Below are 18,589 nucleotides of genomic sequence, written 5' to 3'. Positions count from 1 at the left end.
TTTTGACTCTACTTAACTCTTGTCTTGTTATGTTGTTAACCCATGCAAGGGCGGATCCAGCTTTCTAGCCAAGAAGGAGGAGGTCACATGGTCAATTCCAGATTTTTTTTTCGCATATAAAACACAGAAACTTATTAAATGTGAGAGCTCTCTCATGTAGTACACAAAGGCGCTTTAAATCCATTCAGAATATCATTAAATTATTTACATACAAAATCAATTGTCTTTTATCACATCAGAGTTTAAAAAATATATGCACTGTTATTCAGGGTCCAGGGGGGGCGATCATGATCCCCGTGACCCCCCCCCCTGGCTAGTTACGCCCTTGAATTCAGGTATTGTATAAGAGGCTTCAAAATCTTACGCATGTTATGCATCTAATTTTGGTTATATTGGCATAAATAAGTGTTACCCATAAGAGCCACCCCGGCAGGTTTTCTCTAGCATCTGCCGTTGCCATGTAGTCCTGGTGAAAATTGACGTCATGTGACGCAACACGACTTGCAACCGATATGGGCGGGGGTTACAGAGGGAAGGAGCTTTGTTCAAGAATGAAACTACGAAGCTTAAATGAGGAGGTTTGATCTCTAGTCTAGCAGATATCTTTGTATGAAAATTACAAATATTTGTTTTTGTGTCAATTTATTTAATACTAGCGACCCGCCCCGGCTTCGCACAGGCAAAAAAAATCGAACGAAGGGTTCCGTACCTATACAACATTAGACATTAGCAAGAACCGCCAGAAAAGTATGGCATGGTGTATTTCGTGAATGGCTACTCAATGATGATTAGCTGTGCAAAAATTAGCCTGGAACAAATGGTTGAATTTTTTTTTTTTATCTAATGTATTCGCGTCGGTATGGCGGGCTGTAAGCCACACTGGAGAAATATGGCATTACGCTACCGCCTACATCTTTTTTTATCGACTATTGGAAAATACAATCATTTTTTTGGAACAAACCGTTCGTCACTCGTCATTTATCCGACACGTTCGATTAACGCCCATGTGATTAGGACGCCGGTACCAGCGCTATGACCATCATTTTCTTTTTTGTCATTCCGTAATTAGACCCCTGAAGAACCGCCATACTGGTACAAATCATCTAATATTTTGTCCCACCATCTCCCGGTCTCACATTTTTCAGCTCTACTATTTCCCAAAAACTGCACCCGCCCGCGCGTAGCTGGGGAGTAAATGCATTTTTTGGTTAGATTGACATTTTTAAATTCGTTATATCTTTTGAATGGAATGTCTGATTTGAATAACCTGAACCTGGTTTAAAACATATTGCAATTAAAACACCGTGTACCTAACCTACTCGTATAAAACAGTATCTAGGTGACCGATCTTTGCTCGGAGTTCTTTTTTGGTAAATAGAGTTTTTTTTTGGAGATGATACGTATTCCAATAAGGTTTCCCAATTCCCAATAAAAATCAAAACACCTACAGGTCTACCAATGAGATTTTAGGAGCAAAGGTCTGGACTTGCTTAAGGTTTCCTTCCTTTCCTTCCCATCCTTCTCATCCTTTTATTCTATAAATGAGTATGTACATACATTAGGATTTCTTAAGAGAAGAGAAAAGATATTTTAAGTAATAAGTTATAGTGTTATAAACCAGCCAGTGTAGTGTTACCAAAATTGTTAAATTATACATATGACGTACTAAATGTATATGACATGTAACAACATGGTCAATAAATATTTCTGTTTGAAAGTGAAACTGAAACTAAATTAATAGGTAGGCTACAAATAATAAATAGTAAAAGTAAAGTGTTTTAGCATCTCATACCTTGAAACCCTCGCTTATGCTCAGCATTCAATATTAAGCACTCGCGCTAAACCTTTTCCACCCTTGTATAATAAATAGATATTACATACTTTGTAAATTATTTCGAAACTATAAGAATGATAGATGTTCGAGTAATAGTCATTTCTCAGAGTATTAAATGGCAGAACACTATTATCGCCGAATATACTTCTGTAGAATATTAAATAGCAGAACAATAGTATCGCCGATTTTTATATGGCATAATGGCATAGTGAAGTACTAGTTTGGGCATTAAGTAGGCGTAGCTTCAGAACAGCACAGCAGCTACATAAGTAGGTTGAGTTAGCTTAGAACTGCGGACACAACAGCGCGCGAGCCGAACGAGCGAAGCGAGCGTGATGCGGCAGCGGCTAGCGAAGCACCAGAAACTTACTGTGACCAATAAGGGTAGGCTGAATAATAACCATAATTAAATTGCAAGTAATGTTTAGTAGTTAAAATTTTATTTTGCTTTTTATCATTATGAAAACTAAATACTATGAGATATTATCTTTCTGCGTAGTAACTATTCGGACATATAAATAATATTCTCATCGATATTATGCTTTCCAAAATTATGAGAAATGATAGTATGCGAAAAAATATATACAAAAAGTAATTCGTTGATATGATGATTCTGCTCAAGGTAGCTATGTGAAACGAAATTACTATGACATTCGATTTTCTGCAACATATTAGTGAACCATATCTAATATTTACCGTCAACAACGTAGGTACCTACTTTGCCTTCTGTATCGGGATTAGGTTATTACTACTACGGACATTTTAGAGAAAATTACCTTGACATAGTAATACGTGAAGGACACTACATGTAAACTAAACAGATTATTCTTGAGTAGGTAGGGGACCCAATGTCTATATTTTTAGTTCACGTGTTCATGACTTTTGAGATATTCTACCAGATTCAAATTAAATGGGGAGAGAATTTGAAGTACCTGCACTACTTAATAATCTGATACCTAAACCTAATATCTGCTGTCAGTGTAAGTAAAGTAATTACCATTATTTGGTAAGCTGCTGTAGCAGATTTATGAGTAGGTAAATTCTTGAATTCTAAACTGTTCATCTTGACCACAATCCAACAATTCAATCACACCGCATGTAATTCAAGCAAGCGGCCATGTTAAAAATACATATTGGGAGCTCTTTGAGCCAGCCTCTGGGACTGGACGGAATGGATCCGGCTTTGTGCCGCCTACACAATGTAACCCCCGCGTCATTGTGTATCCTTCCAAAAGTTACCTCTGCACAAGCTATATTACCCTGGTATAAAAAGGGGGCAAACCATTGTTCTCACGCACACGCACTTTTTTTACCCATTGTTTGATGGATAATTTCTAAAACATCCTTCCTTGCATTTCCTAGTTTAAATTAGAATAAGACAAATTTTTCGTATTTTAACAATCCTTTAGATTATTTGTAACGCAATTGTGTCCAGTTCAAAGTCCAATTTTAAAATATTAGATAAGCCCTTAGCATTGCTTGTTTTTATTATCAGTACTTACTACTTAGGTACCATGTTATCAACGTTTTATATATATAATATATTATATTTGTAAGCAGAGACTGAGTGAAAGAGACGCTGCTATTGCCTGCGTTACATGAAGAGAGTACAACATTCCTAACAATTTTGCCCATATTTCTTCAAATGTGATTTTTATGATTAAAGTGGTAGAGTTCAAGATGAAAAAATAAAAGTTGGGGCTGTCGCATATCCTGGTGTAACCACGTAAGGGAATAATGTAAAAGTTGCTACCTTCCCGGTCATGATTCCCTGGTAACAAAGTCGGGAAAGTTACAAAACGAAAGTCCGATCTGCACTCGCGTCCCAAGCTCCCCTATATTGGGTTTTTACTTAAACGAGCTTTCGCTTGCTCCTTTATACTTTGCCTATTTAGTTTCACTTTGTATAACATAACTAGCTGTTGCCCGCGACTCCGTCCGCGTAGAAGTATGAAAAATAGTTTACGTCCTATTCTCAGACCTACCGAATATATGTACACAAAAAAAAGCATAAAAATCGGTCACGCCGTTTCAGAGGAGTTTGGTCACAAAACACCCGAGAATTTTATATATTAGATATGAATGAATTTGGATGGAAGGTAATTCTAATAAACTAAGTTTCAAACTTCAAATATAATCCAATTACTTTTACAAGTCTTGAATTGTAAAAGTACATTATATTTGATTATTAACAACATAGAAATGTAGAGTCGCAAAAAAAGGCGATTTTGTGTGATTGAACGATGTGTTGACATTTTGAATGAGAATTTAGAAATGTAGATTCCTGAATCTCGTGAAACTAGTACCTAGGTACTTAAGAAATGTAGAGTCACGAAATTGAATTTGTACATATATATGCCTATTTTACTTAAAATCTTGTCATATGATGTTGTCAAATGTATATATACGTACGCTCATAACTTGCGATTGCGAACGACGGCACCGAATCGAATGTTGTGTTCGTTATTGTCAGGATAAGGTCTGTGCAAAACAAAATTAAAAAAAAAACTGTAACGGGGGCGAAACCATGGGTAACAGCTTGTTTTCAATAGTTTTGGTTAGGATAGTTAAAGTTAAAGGTAAATTTTCCACTTTTAAAAATGTTTTGAATGAACATTTAGAACAGTATCTCATTGCTTACATCTAATTAGAATCGAAAATGTTAAATAGGTACCTAATAATCAAACTGTGGATCTTCATTTTTAACATACTCGTAAATAAAACCTAGACTTTAGTTTCCTGGTGCATATTTTGACAGTTCTCATGCATAGTTCAAGCGTTTATTTATCATGGATATTTCAAGGTTTTCAGCCCTGCGTGTGATTGTACGATGTAATTTATATTTACCAATTATCTTTGAAATATTGGTTGGTGAGGAAACCCTCACACACAGTTATGTAATGAAAATAAATTGTATATTTTACGTGCGTTACCTATAAGAATAGGAAATATTACTAAAGTTTTCTCCCGTCAGAGTGCAGTAAGCACAAAACCGTAAAAACTTTTTTGAATATCTTAAATGCCATAATATCATATTATTTCAATTACATTTTTGGAAATATAGCTCTATCGTTACTGTCGATGTAAATATCATGTTATTTTCTTACTAATAAATATATCATGATTTCTACAGTTACTATACTCTTTGGTCATGATCTGTCATGGCGACAAAATATAAAGAGAACTATGACGTTGTTATATGGGTTTGCGCTAGTGTTGCCCCCTGCGCAGTTTTGCCTGATATGCCCTATTATAAAGCAGAACTCTGAAAGCATTCAGTATTTGACTTCGGTCGGGCTTTTATTAGAGTAACGTTCGTAATTCCTTATTTTGCTAAGACGCACCAATGCATGTGATTCAATATTTAAACTAAATAGGTTCTTACGTCGAAAAAACTGAACCACGTACCTAGATGGAAGCTTTTTGTAATCAATTTTGGTATGATTTCCTTGGCAGATGTATTTGATGTCAACATGACATTAGATTAGTAGCACAAAGGTTACCCTGGTACGTGAATCAGTTTCCTCGACTGTACCTATACTTCGTTTTTTTAGCATTAGAAAAAGGGTAAACAATCTTGACAAGTCTTTTTATCGAAAAACGTTTTAAAAAAACAGTAACTATGAGCTATAATACCAAAAACATGTACATGATCAATGTCCTTGCTACTTAATAATTGTTACATATTTGCTGTGACTTATTTTTAAAAAGTGCTTTTCAATAAAAAGACACGTCAAGATCGCTTACCTTCTTTCTAATGCTAAAAAAACGAAGTATAAAACAGGCATTTCATAGCTCAGATACCTATGTATGTAAATGCAGATATGTATATGAATCATTTTTTTACTTGATAAGTGTAGTAAATAGTTTAGCCTAATACAATGTTTTCTAAGAGAAATGTAGACTTTGTATTATTATTATATAAAAAAAGGTTTATTTTAATTTTAAAGTAAATAAGTGGACAAGTGATTTTAAGTCAAACAAACTTCACTTTGATAGTGGCAGCAAATTTATTGAAAGGCAAAAGTTTTTTATTCAAGTACTCAATTACTTAAACGATGCTAAAATTACTCCTGAATCGTAAATGACACAGTATAATTTATCTTGTTCTTGCTTAGTAATTTGCAATATCGTTGCAATGTCGGCTGTCTCACTCTCACTCTCAGTATAACGTGCCTGCATCGCTGCATTGTTTGCGTTTGCATGACGTTGACCGCACGCGGTCGCCATTGCAATGTCGAGGGGGCGGTCGTTGCCCGTATCCTTGAGTATCCTTGTGGGGCAGGACGAAGTCACGCAAACCTCTCACATTAATATGATGCCTTGGTAACTCGCAGGATATTTCGTCCCTTTGGGAATTTTGTCCGACCTGAGGGCCCAGAGGAATGCTTGTCGTAGGTATCCTTTCCCGCTGCGTGCATGATACTAAGGATCTTTTGAGATTTGTCGTCACTTTGCTCAAAATAAATATCTATGAATACAAAATATAGAATAGTTAAAGTCTGACTTGGTCTTATTTATGTTCAACTACTACAGCCAGCAAGTAATAAGTTAGGCGATTTTTTTAAGCAATGGATGGGTGTGTGAAATGAAAATAAATTTATATATTGAAATTTCAAAGTAACATCTTTATGCTTATGCTATCTTGGTGTAAGCCGACACCATCTCGATCGGTTCGATGTAACATCGTGGGAGGTTCCCCTTGCTCACATCTGTAACATAAGTTACAAATGATGTAAATAAATAGTGGATGCGTATAAATATGTAGGCTGTTGCAAGAGAAAGGACTCAATGTCTCCTCGTTGCCTCTGATGTCCTACTAGTTGTTGACGTCATTCCAATAGAATTCACATCCCTTGGGTACCTCATCGGGCAATGACCTTCTTCCCGTACCTTACTTATATTTAGTCAGTGAAAGAATTGCTGTATATCCAATGAATTAAGAATTTTGATACTTATGTTTTATCTAAGTCTACTTATATTTTATATGCCCATTTATAGGTAGGTTATGCATAAAATTGCATAATTATAATAATTCGAAAACTAAGGAGCCATAAATGTTGTTTTTAGATTGCAGAATTTGTTTTATAACGCGGTCGGCCGCGCTGTTACGCCCCTAATCATAACGCTCCGCGTGGGGCGAAAAAAAAGGATCAGCGGGCGGTCGAGTCGAATGCCGGCGCCGCCAAAGCGGGAGCACTATCGCCCTCGTTATCCTTGTCGCACGCATGTGCTTTTCCAGAGCTTTCGACTTTATAGGCCCCATCGAATTTATGCTACCCCGGTAGATTCCCGCGTCGGGAACGCCGCTGTCGCTAGCCGCTTTCTCCTTCTTGAGAGTTTTTATAGAATCGCATTTAGAGATGAAAGGACACACACACAGCTCATAAGCTAAGACGTGATAAGTTTGTCCGGGTACATATGAAAAAGTTCACACCTCAAAAGATCCTGTGGATATGATAACAGAACTAATCATAAATAATAATAAAAATCATTGAAATAAATTCCGAGATTTCCAAGATCAATTTTCTTAAAGTTTATTCATCAAAATGTAAAATATTAGTTTCGAAAGCTCGAAAGCTTACATCAATTAATGAATTCCCATACTCCCATATCCTCTTAACGCCCAGAGTCCTTTATAAAGTACTTATTGTAATTTGAACATCAAACTCTATAATAAATGACATAAAGTTGGGCGTTAGGAGGGTAAATGGGGAAACATGCACAAACAGCTTGGGCCGTATCATCTTTGAACTAAAGATATCCACTTGTTAAGAACCAAATACACCGTGGTTCCATTTGGTTCTCTACACTCTATGACAGAAATACCGAGTAGAGTTCCTTCTCAGGAATGTTCTATTAATGTAAACTAGTTATTGCTCGCGACTTCGTCCGCGTACTATTTGTTCATCGCTATCCCGCGGGAACTATGCAATTTTCCGGGATAAGAACTGATCTATGTATGGGACTCAAACTATCTGTATACCGCAATTCAGATAAATTGATTCAGCGATTTAGACATGATTGAGTAACAAACATCCAAACATCTTCACAAATATTAACCAGCCTTAACCCGCGGCTTCGCCCGCATTAGAAATAGCTTAATTCCGTATGAGAGGGTGGGAAGTACTAGGTGGGGGTAATGAAATTTATCGCAGCGCTCATAGTGGCCAAAAGAAGAAATAATCTAGGCTCTGTCATCTGTTATACTCACATGAATCTGTCATTAACAAAGTAATTTGTATAGACTTTAACTACCTAATTTTAGTAATAGATGTTGTGTTATGATGCTTTGAAATTTTATATTGAGTGATACTCACAAAACCTCATTTTGATCTGAAAATGATATTTAATTTATTAGGTACAAGCGATATAAGAACAATTATATTATTTTACTATTATTCAAAGAAACCAATAAGATAGCTTTATCTTTTCGTTTTACAGTAAAAGTACAACTAAACATGAAGTAAACAAACCCTGACATATCGAAAATAAAACACACTTTTTGAACAAATTTTACTTACCTCATTTAATTAATACGTTAAGTATAAGTTTGATTTTTGTCACAATGTCGCGATTAAATTTCAAAACGTCAGAGCATCAGAGCCAAAAAAGTTGCGGACGCTAGGTGGCGCTGATGTTGTGCACAGAGCCATGAAACGACAATTTATTAACAGTTTACTTACACGATCCTTGTTGCCATGGCAATGCAATAAATAAATGCTTGGAGTTTTTGGCCTGGTTACGCTAAGAATTTGGAAGGACAATACGTTCGCTCGCACAACGCCATCTACTGATTGCAAACAAAGTTAACACGTCACGTCATCTTGAGAGCTGAGATACGTTACCGTTCTTGGACAGTGCCCTCTATTCTTGTTTAAATTTAAACTTGAAATATTGTCTCACGGGAACGCATTACCGGGATATCAAGTATCCCATGTCTCAATGCAGATCTTTGTTTATCTGTATGCCAAGTTTCATGTAAATCCGTTCAGCCGTTATTGCGTGATTCAGGAACAAACATCATCTTGACAAACTTTCACATAAATTTATAATATTATATAGTAGGATAAGATAGGATTAATTAATATTAAGATTTCGTGTGCTCTGCCATTTGGGAATACAGGCGTGATGTGTGTGTGTGTGTGTGTAAGATGGCACATTTTACATTAATTATCGGAAAGTCATAGAAAACTCTTATTTTTATTTTCATTGTCCTACAGCATGCTATGGCGCTCGCAGCACCCCTCGAAGCACCACGGCCTCAACAACTCCTCCGACGCTGCCAACGGTAGTGATGCCACCATCGCAGGCGCCGCTCACGACGCAACTTCCTCCGGTTAGAGTAGTAGAGTTTATTAAAGTAGAGTAGTAGAGTGTCGGTTGTTTAGGTACGATTAAGATGATATTTATCATACTTAATTAGGCAAGTTTTGGGACAGTACAATAATCAGGCAGAGAAATTCTGGTGGTACGGCCGGGATCGTCTCCACAGGAAAAAACTCTTGAACGGTTTTGGTATCGATTTAAAACTTGGTTGCTACAGTTATTACATTAATTAGCTTTAGAATATATTTAGAATAATTTAACAAAATGACATGTAATAATAATATTACCAATAAAGGTGTATGAGTATGAGTATGTTTAGTTTGGATGACAATGCAAGCCGAGTCCACAAAATGCACAGCCAGCAAAAGTGTCAATTTTTTTACATTTTCTATAGCCGAATTAAGTTGTACGTAAATCTTAGTTCAAAAGTAAACTTATTACATATTTACTTTTATTGAAAATATAAAGCTGTTATGCTGACCTATAATGTAAATTACCAGCAGGCTACACCATGTCCCGACGACACGTTGCCCTCGAGCCCGCTGCAGCGTCTACGCAGTGCTATGCGAGACAACATCTACACGCAAATGAACGCCTTCTTTGATGCCTTCCTGATCTTCTACAGCGATGAGCATTTGGTATGTGCTTGACTAGATTCATCATCATCAACAACATATTAACCGTAGGACGTCCACTGTTGGACATACTTAGGCCTCCCCACTTGCTTCGGTTGGAAGCAGCCCGGCCCCTTTCAGCGGTTTAGGACCACAACGCGAACTGACACCATGCACCACCACCACACCTCTAATCTAAATGACTACGCGTATTTCTACAATAAAACACTTTTTGAAATGACCATTTTTTAAACGACTAATTCTACAAAAGGACGCTTTAAATCGATGAATAATATCAATGCCCACTTAAACATTAATCAAAGCGTATTTTTATGACAATTATTAGAGTGAGGAGCCATCAGCAGAAGAAAGACGATTAGAATACTTCAGTGGATGGGACGGGCCGGGTACGGCAGCCGTGCTAGCGAGCGGCGGCGCGGCGGTGTGGGTGCCGTCCGGGGAAGTACGGCGCGCGCGCGCCACTCTGTCCTGCTCCTGGCTCGTGCTTGATGGAGACGATCCAGGCCAGCCCAGCGTTGCTGAATGGATCGCTGTAAGTTTCTGGTATCCTACTCGTAGTATAAGGTACAATATTTTGTTGGTTCATGCGGTTCGTCCACGTAGACCAGCACGTGGTCAGTGTTTAATGGGAACGACATCTGTCACCTCATAAAGTTTAAGTAGTTTCTTTTAACCTCTTATGAAATGAAATGATTTAATGAAATAATAAATTAAATAATTTATTTTGCTTTAGACATGGTAATAAGTAGTTTTATAAATGTGTTAAGGTGCAGTGACACGTCTAACCAAAAACATTGGCATGCAAATATTAACTTATTAAATAATTTCACTAAATAGACAATTAATTTTGTAATATTAATTAATAATCTAAATTGAAAAATTGTTATAAGTTATAGGTCAATGTAACATGTGATAATGACAATTCTTATTTTAAATATTCTTTAATTGAATAAAATGCTTTATCTTTAAGCTACTGATATAATTTAAATCTGAATTTACTCCTGGGTAACTCAGCTATGCTCTTAGGCAAGTTATTAAATATTCGAATTGCCATTGGAAAACAGTTTCTGCGATACAAGTGTACAACTTACAACATTAACCCGCTGTTTCATTATTCATTGATTAATTTTATGTGATAGATATCTGTGATGCCATCTCTGTTTGTTTTGTCCGAATAGACGGAGAGTCAAATAAAATTAATCAATGGGTGGTGAAACAGACCATAAGTCTTGTATTACCAATCATTTTATCATCTCCAGCCTATATCTGTATGTCGCACTGGTGGACACTGTCTCGGGCTGTAGGTATTTAAATCCCACGCGGGCCTAGCGCGGATTGGGAACTTCGCACACACCGTCGAATTGCTTCGCAGGTGGATACAAACACCCTCGCGATGATTTCCTTCAAAGAAGAGCTCATAGGACTCATGGCAAATCATTTCGAAAAATTCAAAAGTGAAAGTCCTTGTTTGAACCTACGACCCTATGCTTGAGAGGACATAGATCAAACTACTAGGGCCCCAGGGTTTAAATTTTCTGTAATTTAGAATGCTTTTTAACATATTCTACTATGTTAATCTCCGCACAACATACTTATGAGCTAATTAGGTACGAGCAGGTATTACTCACGGAACAAATCACTTAATTAAATACATAAATCTTCGGAATAACTGACACACAGGGCAAGCTGAGTCGTAACGGGCGCGTTGGCGCAGACGCCCGCCTGGCCTCCCTGACGGAGTGGCAACTCCTGGCCAACGGGCTGCAGCGCGAGGGTCTCCAGCTGATCCACGTGCCCACGCTGCTCGACCAGCTCTGGAACGAGGAGCAGGACCTGAAACGACGCCGACCCGAGTTCTCCAGAATTGTGGCGAACCTGCATCATTCAGAGTACACTGGTCAGTCGTAATAAAGATAGGATATTTTAATCTCTTTACTTCTAACTATTTCACCAATCCCTGACATTATGTTGTTATGTTGTTGTGTTGTTACATTATGTAACAGATACTTGTAATGCCGTTTCTGTTTAATCGAACAAAATAAACAGATACGACATTATAGATTTCTGTCACACAAAATAGATACCAGTCTTAGAAAATAGGAAATAAGTTATTGAAGCCAAGCTTTTAGCAGTCTTAATGAGAATATGATATTTTGAGAATCAGTCCTTCAGCATCTTAAATGCGTCCCCCAATTCAAAATACAACATATCCTCGATGTTTTAGCTGTGTTGCAGCTTATAACAGCTGAGGCCACGGGTACCTACATCGATGTGCAGTGAATCGCTTTTTCGCTTGATTCTGGACACACAAGTCACGCTACGTGGAGATTGCAAAGAAACACATTTTTATATACTCGTATTCCAAGTTTTTCGTCCACTTACTTTCATACCTCTATCAGGCATAAGCTGGCGTTTCAAAGTGGAAACTGTCCGCAACGAGCTCCGCCAAATTGGAGCAGATGCCATGGTAGTAACTGCTCTGGATGAAGTGGCCTGGCTCCTGAACGTACGCGGCCGGGACGTGCCCTACGCTCCCCTGCTCAAGGCCTTCGTCATCATCAGCATCAGAGACCTGAGAGTGTATGCGCCGCCCGGAAAACTGTCCATGCCTGTGCGAGAAGCCCTGGCAGTTTACAACTGCTTCACTAATACTAACAACTGTACAAGGTTTGTAAAGTGTATCAGACTCTTAGCATGCTTAGCTATTATTAAATCCTCGACATTCGCAGCTTGGATTAATTTCGAAGAAATGAAATTAAGGAAATGAATGAAATCTTTCAGCAGATTGGTTTGATTAAACACCCTTTTAAAGTAAATATTTATGTTTCCATACAGTGGTCGATAGTTAAAATCCATGGCTTTAAAGGGGCGACTTCATCTTGACCTTAAATTACCAATAATTCTTCGAGCTATCTGCTACATCTTGATTAATTTTATGACGCCTTAAAATAAGCCCTGATTTATTAACAGAGTGAGCGACTACACAAGTATCTACGCTGATCTGCGCCGCGCTTCTGAAAGCAAGATCCTCATCCCGACTGGAGGCACGTTCCAGCGAGGCGCCTCAGCCGCGATCGCTCAGAGCGTGGCGCAAGCCAAGCGACTGTACCAGTTGTCACCCATCATATACCTGAAAGCGCAAAAGAATGCTGCGGAAGCGAAAGGGATGAGGGTCGCCCATTTGCGAGACGCTGTGGCTATGAGTACGCTCTTGAGTTATATGGAAGGGATGGTAAGAATTTAAGAGCCATACGTAGATTAGTACGTAGGTATCGCCTTGATGTCTGCATTTTGAGCGACGAGCTCAAGGTCAAGCAGGGACATTAATAAAGAAGCATATAAAATAAAATAAAAAAAGATAAAAGATAATGTAATGTTCTACATGAGTTTGAATACATATAGATGTCATGTTTTTATCTTATATCTTTTTTTTAACAAATATCTATAGTATAATGTATAGTCATTGCGAGGCTTACTAAATAAAACCCACATATTTGTTGTAAAAAATATAATCCTGGTATTACCTGGTATTATTTATGGTTAACTGAATGGTATGTGTACAGTCACCTGCATTAATATCTGCCACAGTGGAGCGTGCAAAAATCTTTGATATGTCCTTCCGGCCCTAGAAATAGAGTCGTATCAGATATTGTACTGTACCTACAACTCTGGGGGACGTCACTAATCCGGGCGCTTCAAAAGGCCTAATGTACGAGTATAAAACTAGTTTCCCAGGATAGTGGTGCCGTCATACATTAGCCGCAATACAGCTGTGAAGAACGTTGTCTATGTAGGTAATCAAATTGGTGCTGTTTCCTAACAGAGCTGTAATTTAATTTACACATGACAATTGGTTTATTACGACACCGTTATCCTAGGAAATCAGCTCAATCGGTGCCTTCTTCGTCGTCCAGTTGATGATGGGTAATTAATTCCGCTACATGGTTCCAGGTGAAGACGGGTCTGAACGAGGTGTCAGTGGCTATGAAAGTGGATGTGACGCGAGCCACGCAGGCCAACTACGTGGGGCACTCCATGCGCACGCGCGTGGCGTTCGGCCCGAGCGGCGCCGACGCCGACTACCGCGCCAGCGTGCATTCCAGCCGTTCGGTGTACCGGAACTCCACGCTCATCATTCAGTCCGGAGGGCAGTATGTTGGTGAGGATGCCTTGTAGCAGTCAGGACTTATTAGCCGTGTATTAAACGGCATGTGTTTATCCAACCGCAATTGGAATAGGAATGGAAGGTACCATTCCCATTCAATCAGTTATTGTGGTGTTCTTAGGAGAAGCTTAACCAGCAGTGGTGTAATTTTAGCAGATGATGATGAGTCGCATATTCATTATCATCATCAGCCGGAAGATGGCGAATGTTGAACAAATGCCTCCACTTTATAGAACGCAACAATTTGCCGCTTGCATCCACCGGTTTCCCGCAACTCTCACAATGACGTCATTCCACCTAGTGGGAAGCCGGCCAACGCTTCGTCTTTCGGTTCGTAGTCGCCACTAGAGGACATTTCTTCCCCCAATGTTATCTGTTCTTCGAGCAAGGTCGGTCTCGGTTTTAGTTCTTTGAAGAATTTCCGTATTCCGGATTCTGTTGGGAAAAGCAACTTCAAGCACAACTCTTTCCATAACTCGTTGCGTTACGTTGATAGTTACATTACCTAAAAAAACGGGGCAAACATTGAACAATTATTTTCCAGAGGGGACGACGATGGTGACGCGTACACTGCACTACGGCACGCCGGCGCGCGAGGAGCGGCGCGCGTACACCACGGCGCTGCGAGCACTGGCCGCGCTCTCCGCGCTGCAGCTGCCCGGCGCGCTGCCCGCCGCGCACGCTGACCTGGCCGTGCGTGCTCCGCTCTGGGCCGCGCGGCAGGACTACGTGCATCCCACCGGACACGGGGTCGGAGCCGCGCTCAACCGGCGAGAAGGTAGTCCCATGACAAATATGGCACAGGACATAACAGTATCTTGACCAGTACGTATGTGACATCGACAGAGAGAACACTGTTGCAATCAGTAGTTGCCGCACTTATCAAAATAAATAACTTGATAAGGGCAGCAAAGCTCTGTGCGACTGGCAGGGTTCTACCGTGTGTACACACAAACTTGTCAAGGTATAATTCTACCGTGGTACTGGTGACGGTGCAGCTGCCCACCGTTCACTATGACCTGGCCGCGCGCCGAGACTACGAACACCCTACCGCGTGCTGCGTCGGTGCTGCCCTGAACCGGCGAAAAGGTAGCACGACAAGCGAGAAGGTAGTCCTACGACAAATATGACAGAACATAACTCTGACTTTGTTGCGCGTGCTCCGCTCTGGGACGCACGCCAGGACTTCGTGCACCCCACCGGCTACGGCGTCGGTGCCGCGCTCAACCAGCGAGAAGGTAGTCCCATGACAAATATGGCACAGGACATAAATAGTGACACGGTGCAGCTCCCTGCCGTTCACTACGATGGCCACGCGTGCTGCGCTCTGAACCGTGAGCAGAGACTCGACATCTTAAGTACCTACCGGTATGATGATTGATAATGACTACGAGACGATAGTACTTCACCAAATACACATAGACATAAAAAGTGCAAAAAAAAAGATACAAACATTGGAACGTATAACCTATTCCTTTTTTTAAGTCGGTTAAAAATTAGCGACGGCTGTAGATAGGTACTCATTACGTGCATGATGCACCTCGGCGCTAATTTGTAGGTACACTATCTACCTACCAGTTGTATTTATCTAGATATATTTAGAATTGTCTTGCCCAACGTTTCTATTATAACATCTAGCGTTTGGTGCAAAGAGTTGTCTGATGCGTCGCTCCTGCTAAGTACGTATGCATTAAAAATTATCGACTTACCTATGTGCGAATGGTTTCAGATCCGGTCGTCATTGATTACCGACAAGACGTTAATTTGCACACGCTGAAGGAAGGATACTTCATTACGAGCGGTAAGCTTGCCAAATTGAATATCTTAAAATTAATGACACCAATATTCTTGCTTACCTAACAATTAGGAGACTCGACATTGTTTTCAGATACACGTAGCTCTACTTATAGTAGTAGAACACGTTCAGTTTCGCATGCACCTAATCAAATCACAATCAGATTTATACCTAATAGTGATATTTAAATATTTGGTTTTAGACAACATTACCCTGAAATCAGTTAATTTGAAAATTAACTCATATTTTCTAGAGCCTGCTTGGTATGAACCGGAGAAGTTCGGAGTGCGACTAGGGAACGTGCTGGAGGTGGTCAGCAAGAATTACGGGTACCTGAACTTTGCTGAGGCCACTTTGGTGCCGTTTGAGCCCCGGCTGATCGAGAAGTCCATGCTCACGGAGTACGAGGTTAGAATAGCCTTTATATTTATACTTACAGATTAGTCTGCATTGTCTGCTACGTAGGTATGCACCCAGCCCATCATAATGAGAGACTTCTAATATAAACAACTGTAATTAATTATATCCTATACTTCAATTACCTGTTACTAGATACCTTAATATTCCATTAAATCCGACAATCGAATCGGAAAAAAGGGGAGGCCTTTGCTCAGCAGTGGGATACTTTAACGGCCTAAGAAATCGGATAAAATTTTGGGGTTTTACATTGATCCCGTGGGAATATCGGGATTATAATTAGCCCAGGTGTTTAGACGTCTAGCTATCTGTATACCAAATTTCATCAAAATATTTCCAGCCGTATTATGTGAAGGAATTAGTTAGGAGAGTTACGCACACACACGCACGTAGGTACTCACAAACTTTCCTGTTTGTACTAGCAGGATAAGTTTTTAAAATCAGAAAAATGTGGTAGATACGAGTACTATAATATAATTAGCGCTAGCCAGTTTAGGCTTTACGCTACCTACCTGTTCTAGTAGATACTTGTACCACTTTTAAGTCATTGATAAAATTTAGTCGTCTCTAATAATCCATGTCTTACCTTTTTAGATAAACTGGCTAAACGCCTATAACCAGCGGATACGCAACACCGTCGGCCCAGAGCTCAAGGACCAGGGTTTGACAGATGTGTACTACTGGATGATGAACAAGACAGTGCCCTTAGAACTACCGTCGCAGAGAGTCGTGAGGAGGTCTAACTCCGCTAATGATCTGAAAGTCGCCACGCTACTCCCACTCATGCTCACAGCTGCCCTAACCCTCGGGATTTTATAAGCTGTTATGTATCAGATATTGGCAGTGCCTACCAATACTATCAAAAGAGATCTTGGAGAACATCAAGTAATTTCGCCAGCGGAGAAGTCGCCTTGCGATTTTGAACGCTAAGTAATTTCAGGTGCGCGAGTTGCCTAGAACAGCCATATTTGTCAAAAGGAAATGGACTAAGTATATGTCAAAACCTCCTATGTTAGTAGGAGTTTTCCTTACCCCGAATTTCACTTGCGCCAACGTTCCATAAAATATATAGAACCGTGCTGTTTTCAGGATTTTTTAAATGTCATCATATATAATGCAGTAGGTTAGGTTAGGTTAGTTTAATATCAACTCTGAAGAAATTACTATTTCAGAAATAAATTACTTCTAGAAAACGATACAAGAAATAACGGGCAGAACGATAGAGGGCAAACGATAGAGAACCCCTATAGGCTATTGTCCTTCTCACGGTCTCAACTCTCAAATTACCTCTATACCGATACTTTACCTATCTACGAAATTTCATCACGATTGATTGAGTAGTATGGGGGAGGCCTATGGGCAGCAGTGGACGTCCTACGGCTGAGATGATGATGATGATCAAGTAGATACTGTAAAGGTGAAAGAGTAACAAACAAGCAAACAAACTCATATAATCTGCATTTATAATATTAGTTAGTTAGGATTATTGCCAATGTTTCTGTTATACCTATCTGTTTACTGTAGTGTTATAAGATCTGGCCAATTCTCCGCTGGCAGAAAACATCTGTACCTAAATCGCACTCTATATATTTGTAAATGTCAGTGACTTTTGAGGATCACTTAACTTTTATGTTGATTTACTAATAGACGTAGGTACGTGTGTATTGTTAAACTAAGTAAAAGGGAGAGTAAAGACGAGGGGCTGATGTCTTTGAGTTCGAGTGTCATAGAAAGCTATGATGGTTCTAGTAAGGCAAAAACATTAGACTGAGGGGCAATTTAGAAAGCAAACAAACATTCTAGATTACATTAAGTACCTACTTACTTAGGCGAAGGGATTGCAAAATTTGAAGTGTTCTAACTAGGTGTAACAAACAATCCCTAATGGCGGTTTCCGTTACCTTTAAAACCTGTGTTTTAAGCGCCTTATTTTCAAGTAATTTTATTTTCGGTGACGCGCCGACAACACCCCATGTAAGTCCTAAATAGATATTTATCTTGGCACTGTTTTACTGGCAGAGATGTGCTGGCTGGGCTGCGTAGTTCTCACTCGCGTATTTGATATTATATTCACAAACAAGGCTCGTTATTTCATCTATGTTTATTTTCGTAGGTCTGAAACTAAACGATAGGATAGGAACTACTTAATTAGTGGATACTTGTTTATGGACCTACGCATCTTTAGCTAACTGCATAAATAAATGCTGCTAAAACACACAGAGAGCGGTGGCAGTACCGGTTGTACTTGTACCTATGTAATACTCGAGCTAACGTGAAAGAGGGCACACAGTACGTACGTATACCGCGCGGGAAATAAGCGTGGCGCCACGCTGCACCGCTCTGCCTCCGACGTCAGTGTATGCCGAGAAGTGCTAACTATTGAGTTACTTATTAAGTTTTCACTTCTCATGCTC

At 39.5% G+C, this 18,589-nt stretch overlaps 1 protein-coding gene across 2 annotated transcripts in view; it reads left to right on the top strand.

Moving 5' to 3' along the window:
- Positions 1-17,081, top strand: part of LOC141427341 (xaa-Pro aminopeptidase 1-like) — a 40,167-nt gene extending 23,086 nt beyond the window's left edge. The window contains exons 2-12 of one of the 2 annotated variants that reach the window (XM_074086677.1): positions 9,058-9,173; positions 9,667-9,801; positions 10,124-10,330; positions 11,479-11,695; positions 12,198-12,465; positions 12,769-13,030; positions 13,750-13,957; positions 14,508-14,741; positions 15,693-15,764; positions 16,012-16,166; positions 16,770-17,081. In XM_074086677.1, the coding sequence (XP_073942778.1) occupies positions 9,058-9,173; positions 9,667-9,801; positions 10,124-10,330; positions 11,479-11,695; positions 12,198-12,465; positions 12,769-13,030; positions 13,750-13,957; positions 14,508-14,741; positions 15,693-15,764; positions 16,012-16,166; positions 16,770-16,994 (2,099 nt within the window). In that variant the 3' untranslated portion in view covers positions 16,995-17,081. Of the gene's footprint in view, positions 1-9,057; positions 9,174-9,663; positions 9,802-10,123; positions 10,331-11,478; positions 11,696-12,197; positions 12,466-12,768; positions 13,031-13,749; positions 13,958-14,507; positions 14,742-15,692; positions 15,765-16,011; positions 16,167-16,769 lie in introns of both variants that reach the window. The other variant, XM_074086676.1, reaches the window with a different exon arrangement.
- The last annotated feature ends 1,508 nt before the right edge of the window (positions 17,082-18,589 follow it).

Source organism: Choristoneura fumiferana, chromosome 4 (assembly GCF_025370935.1).
Source record: "Choristoneura fumiferana chromosome 4, NRCan_CFum_1, whole genome shotgun sequence".
NCBI lineage: Eukaryota > Metazoa > Arthropoda > Insecta > Lepidoptera > Tortricidae > Choristoneura > Choristoneura fumiferana.
Note: the sequence above shows the minus strand (reverse complement) of the source record. Positions and strands in the feature narration are given on the sequence as shown.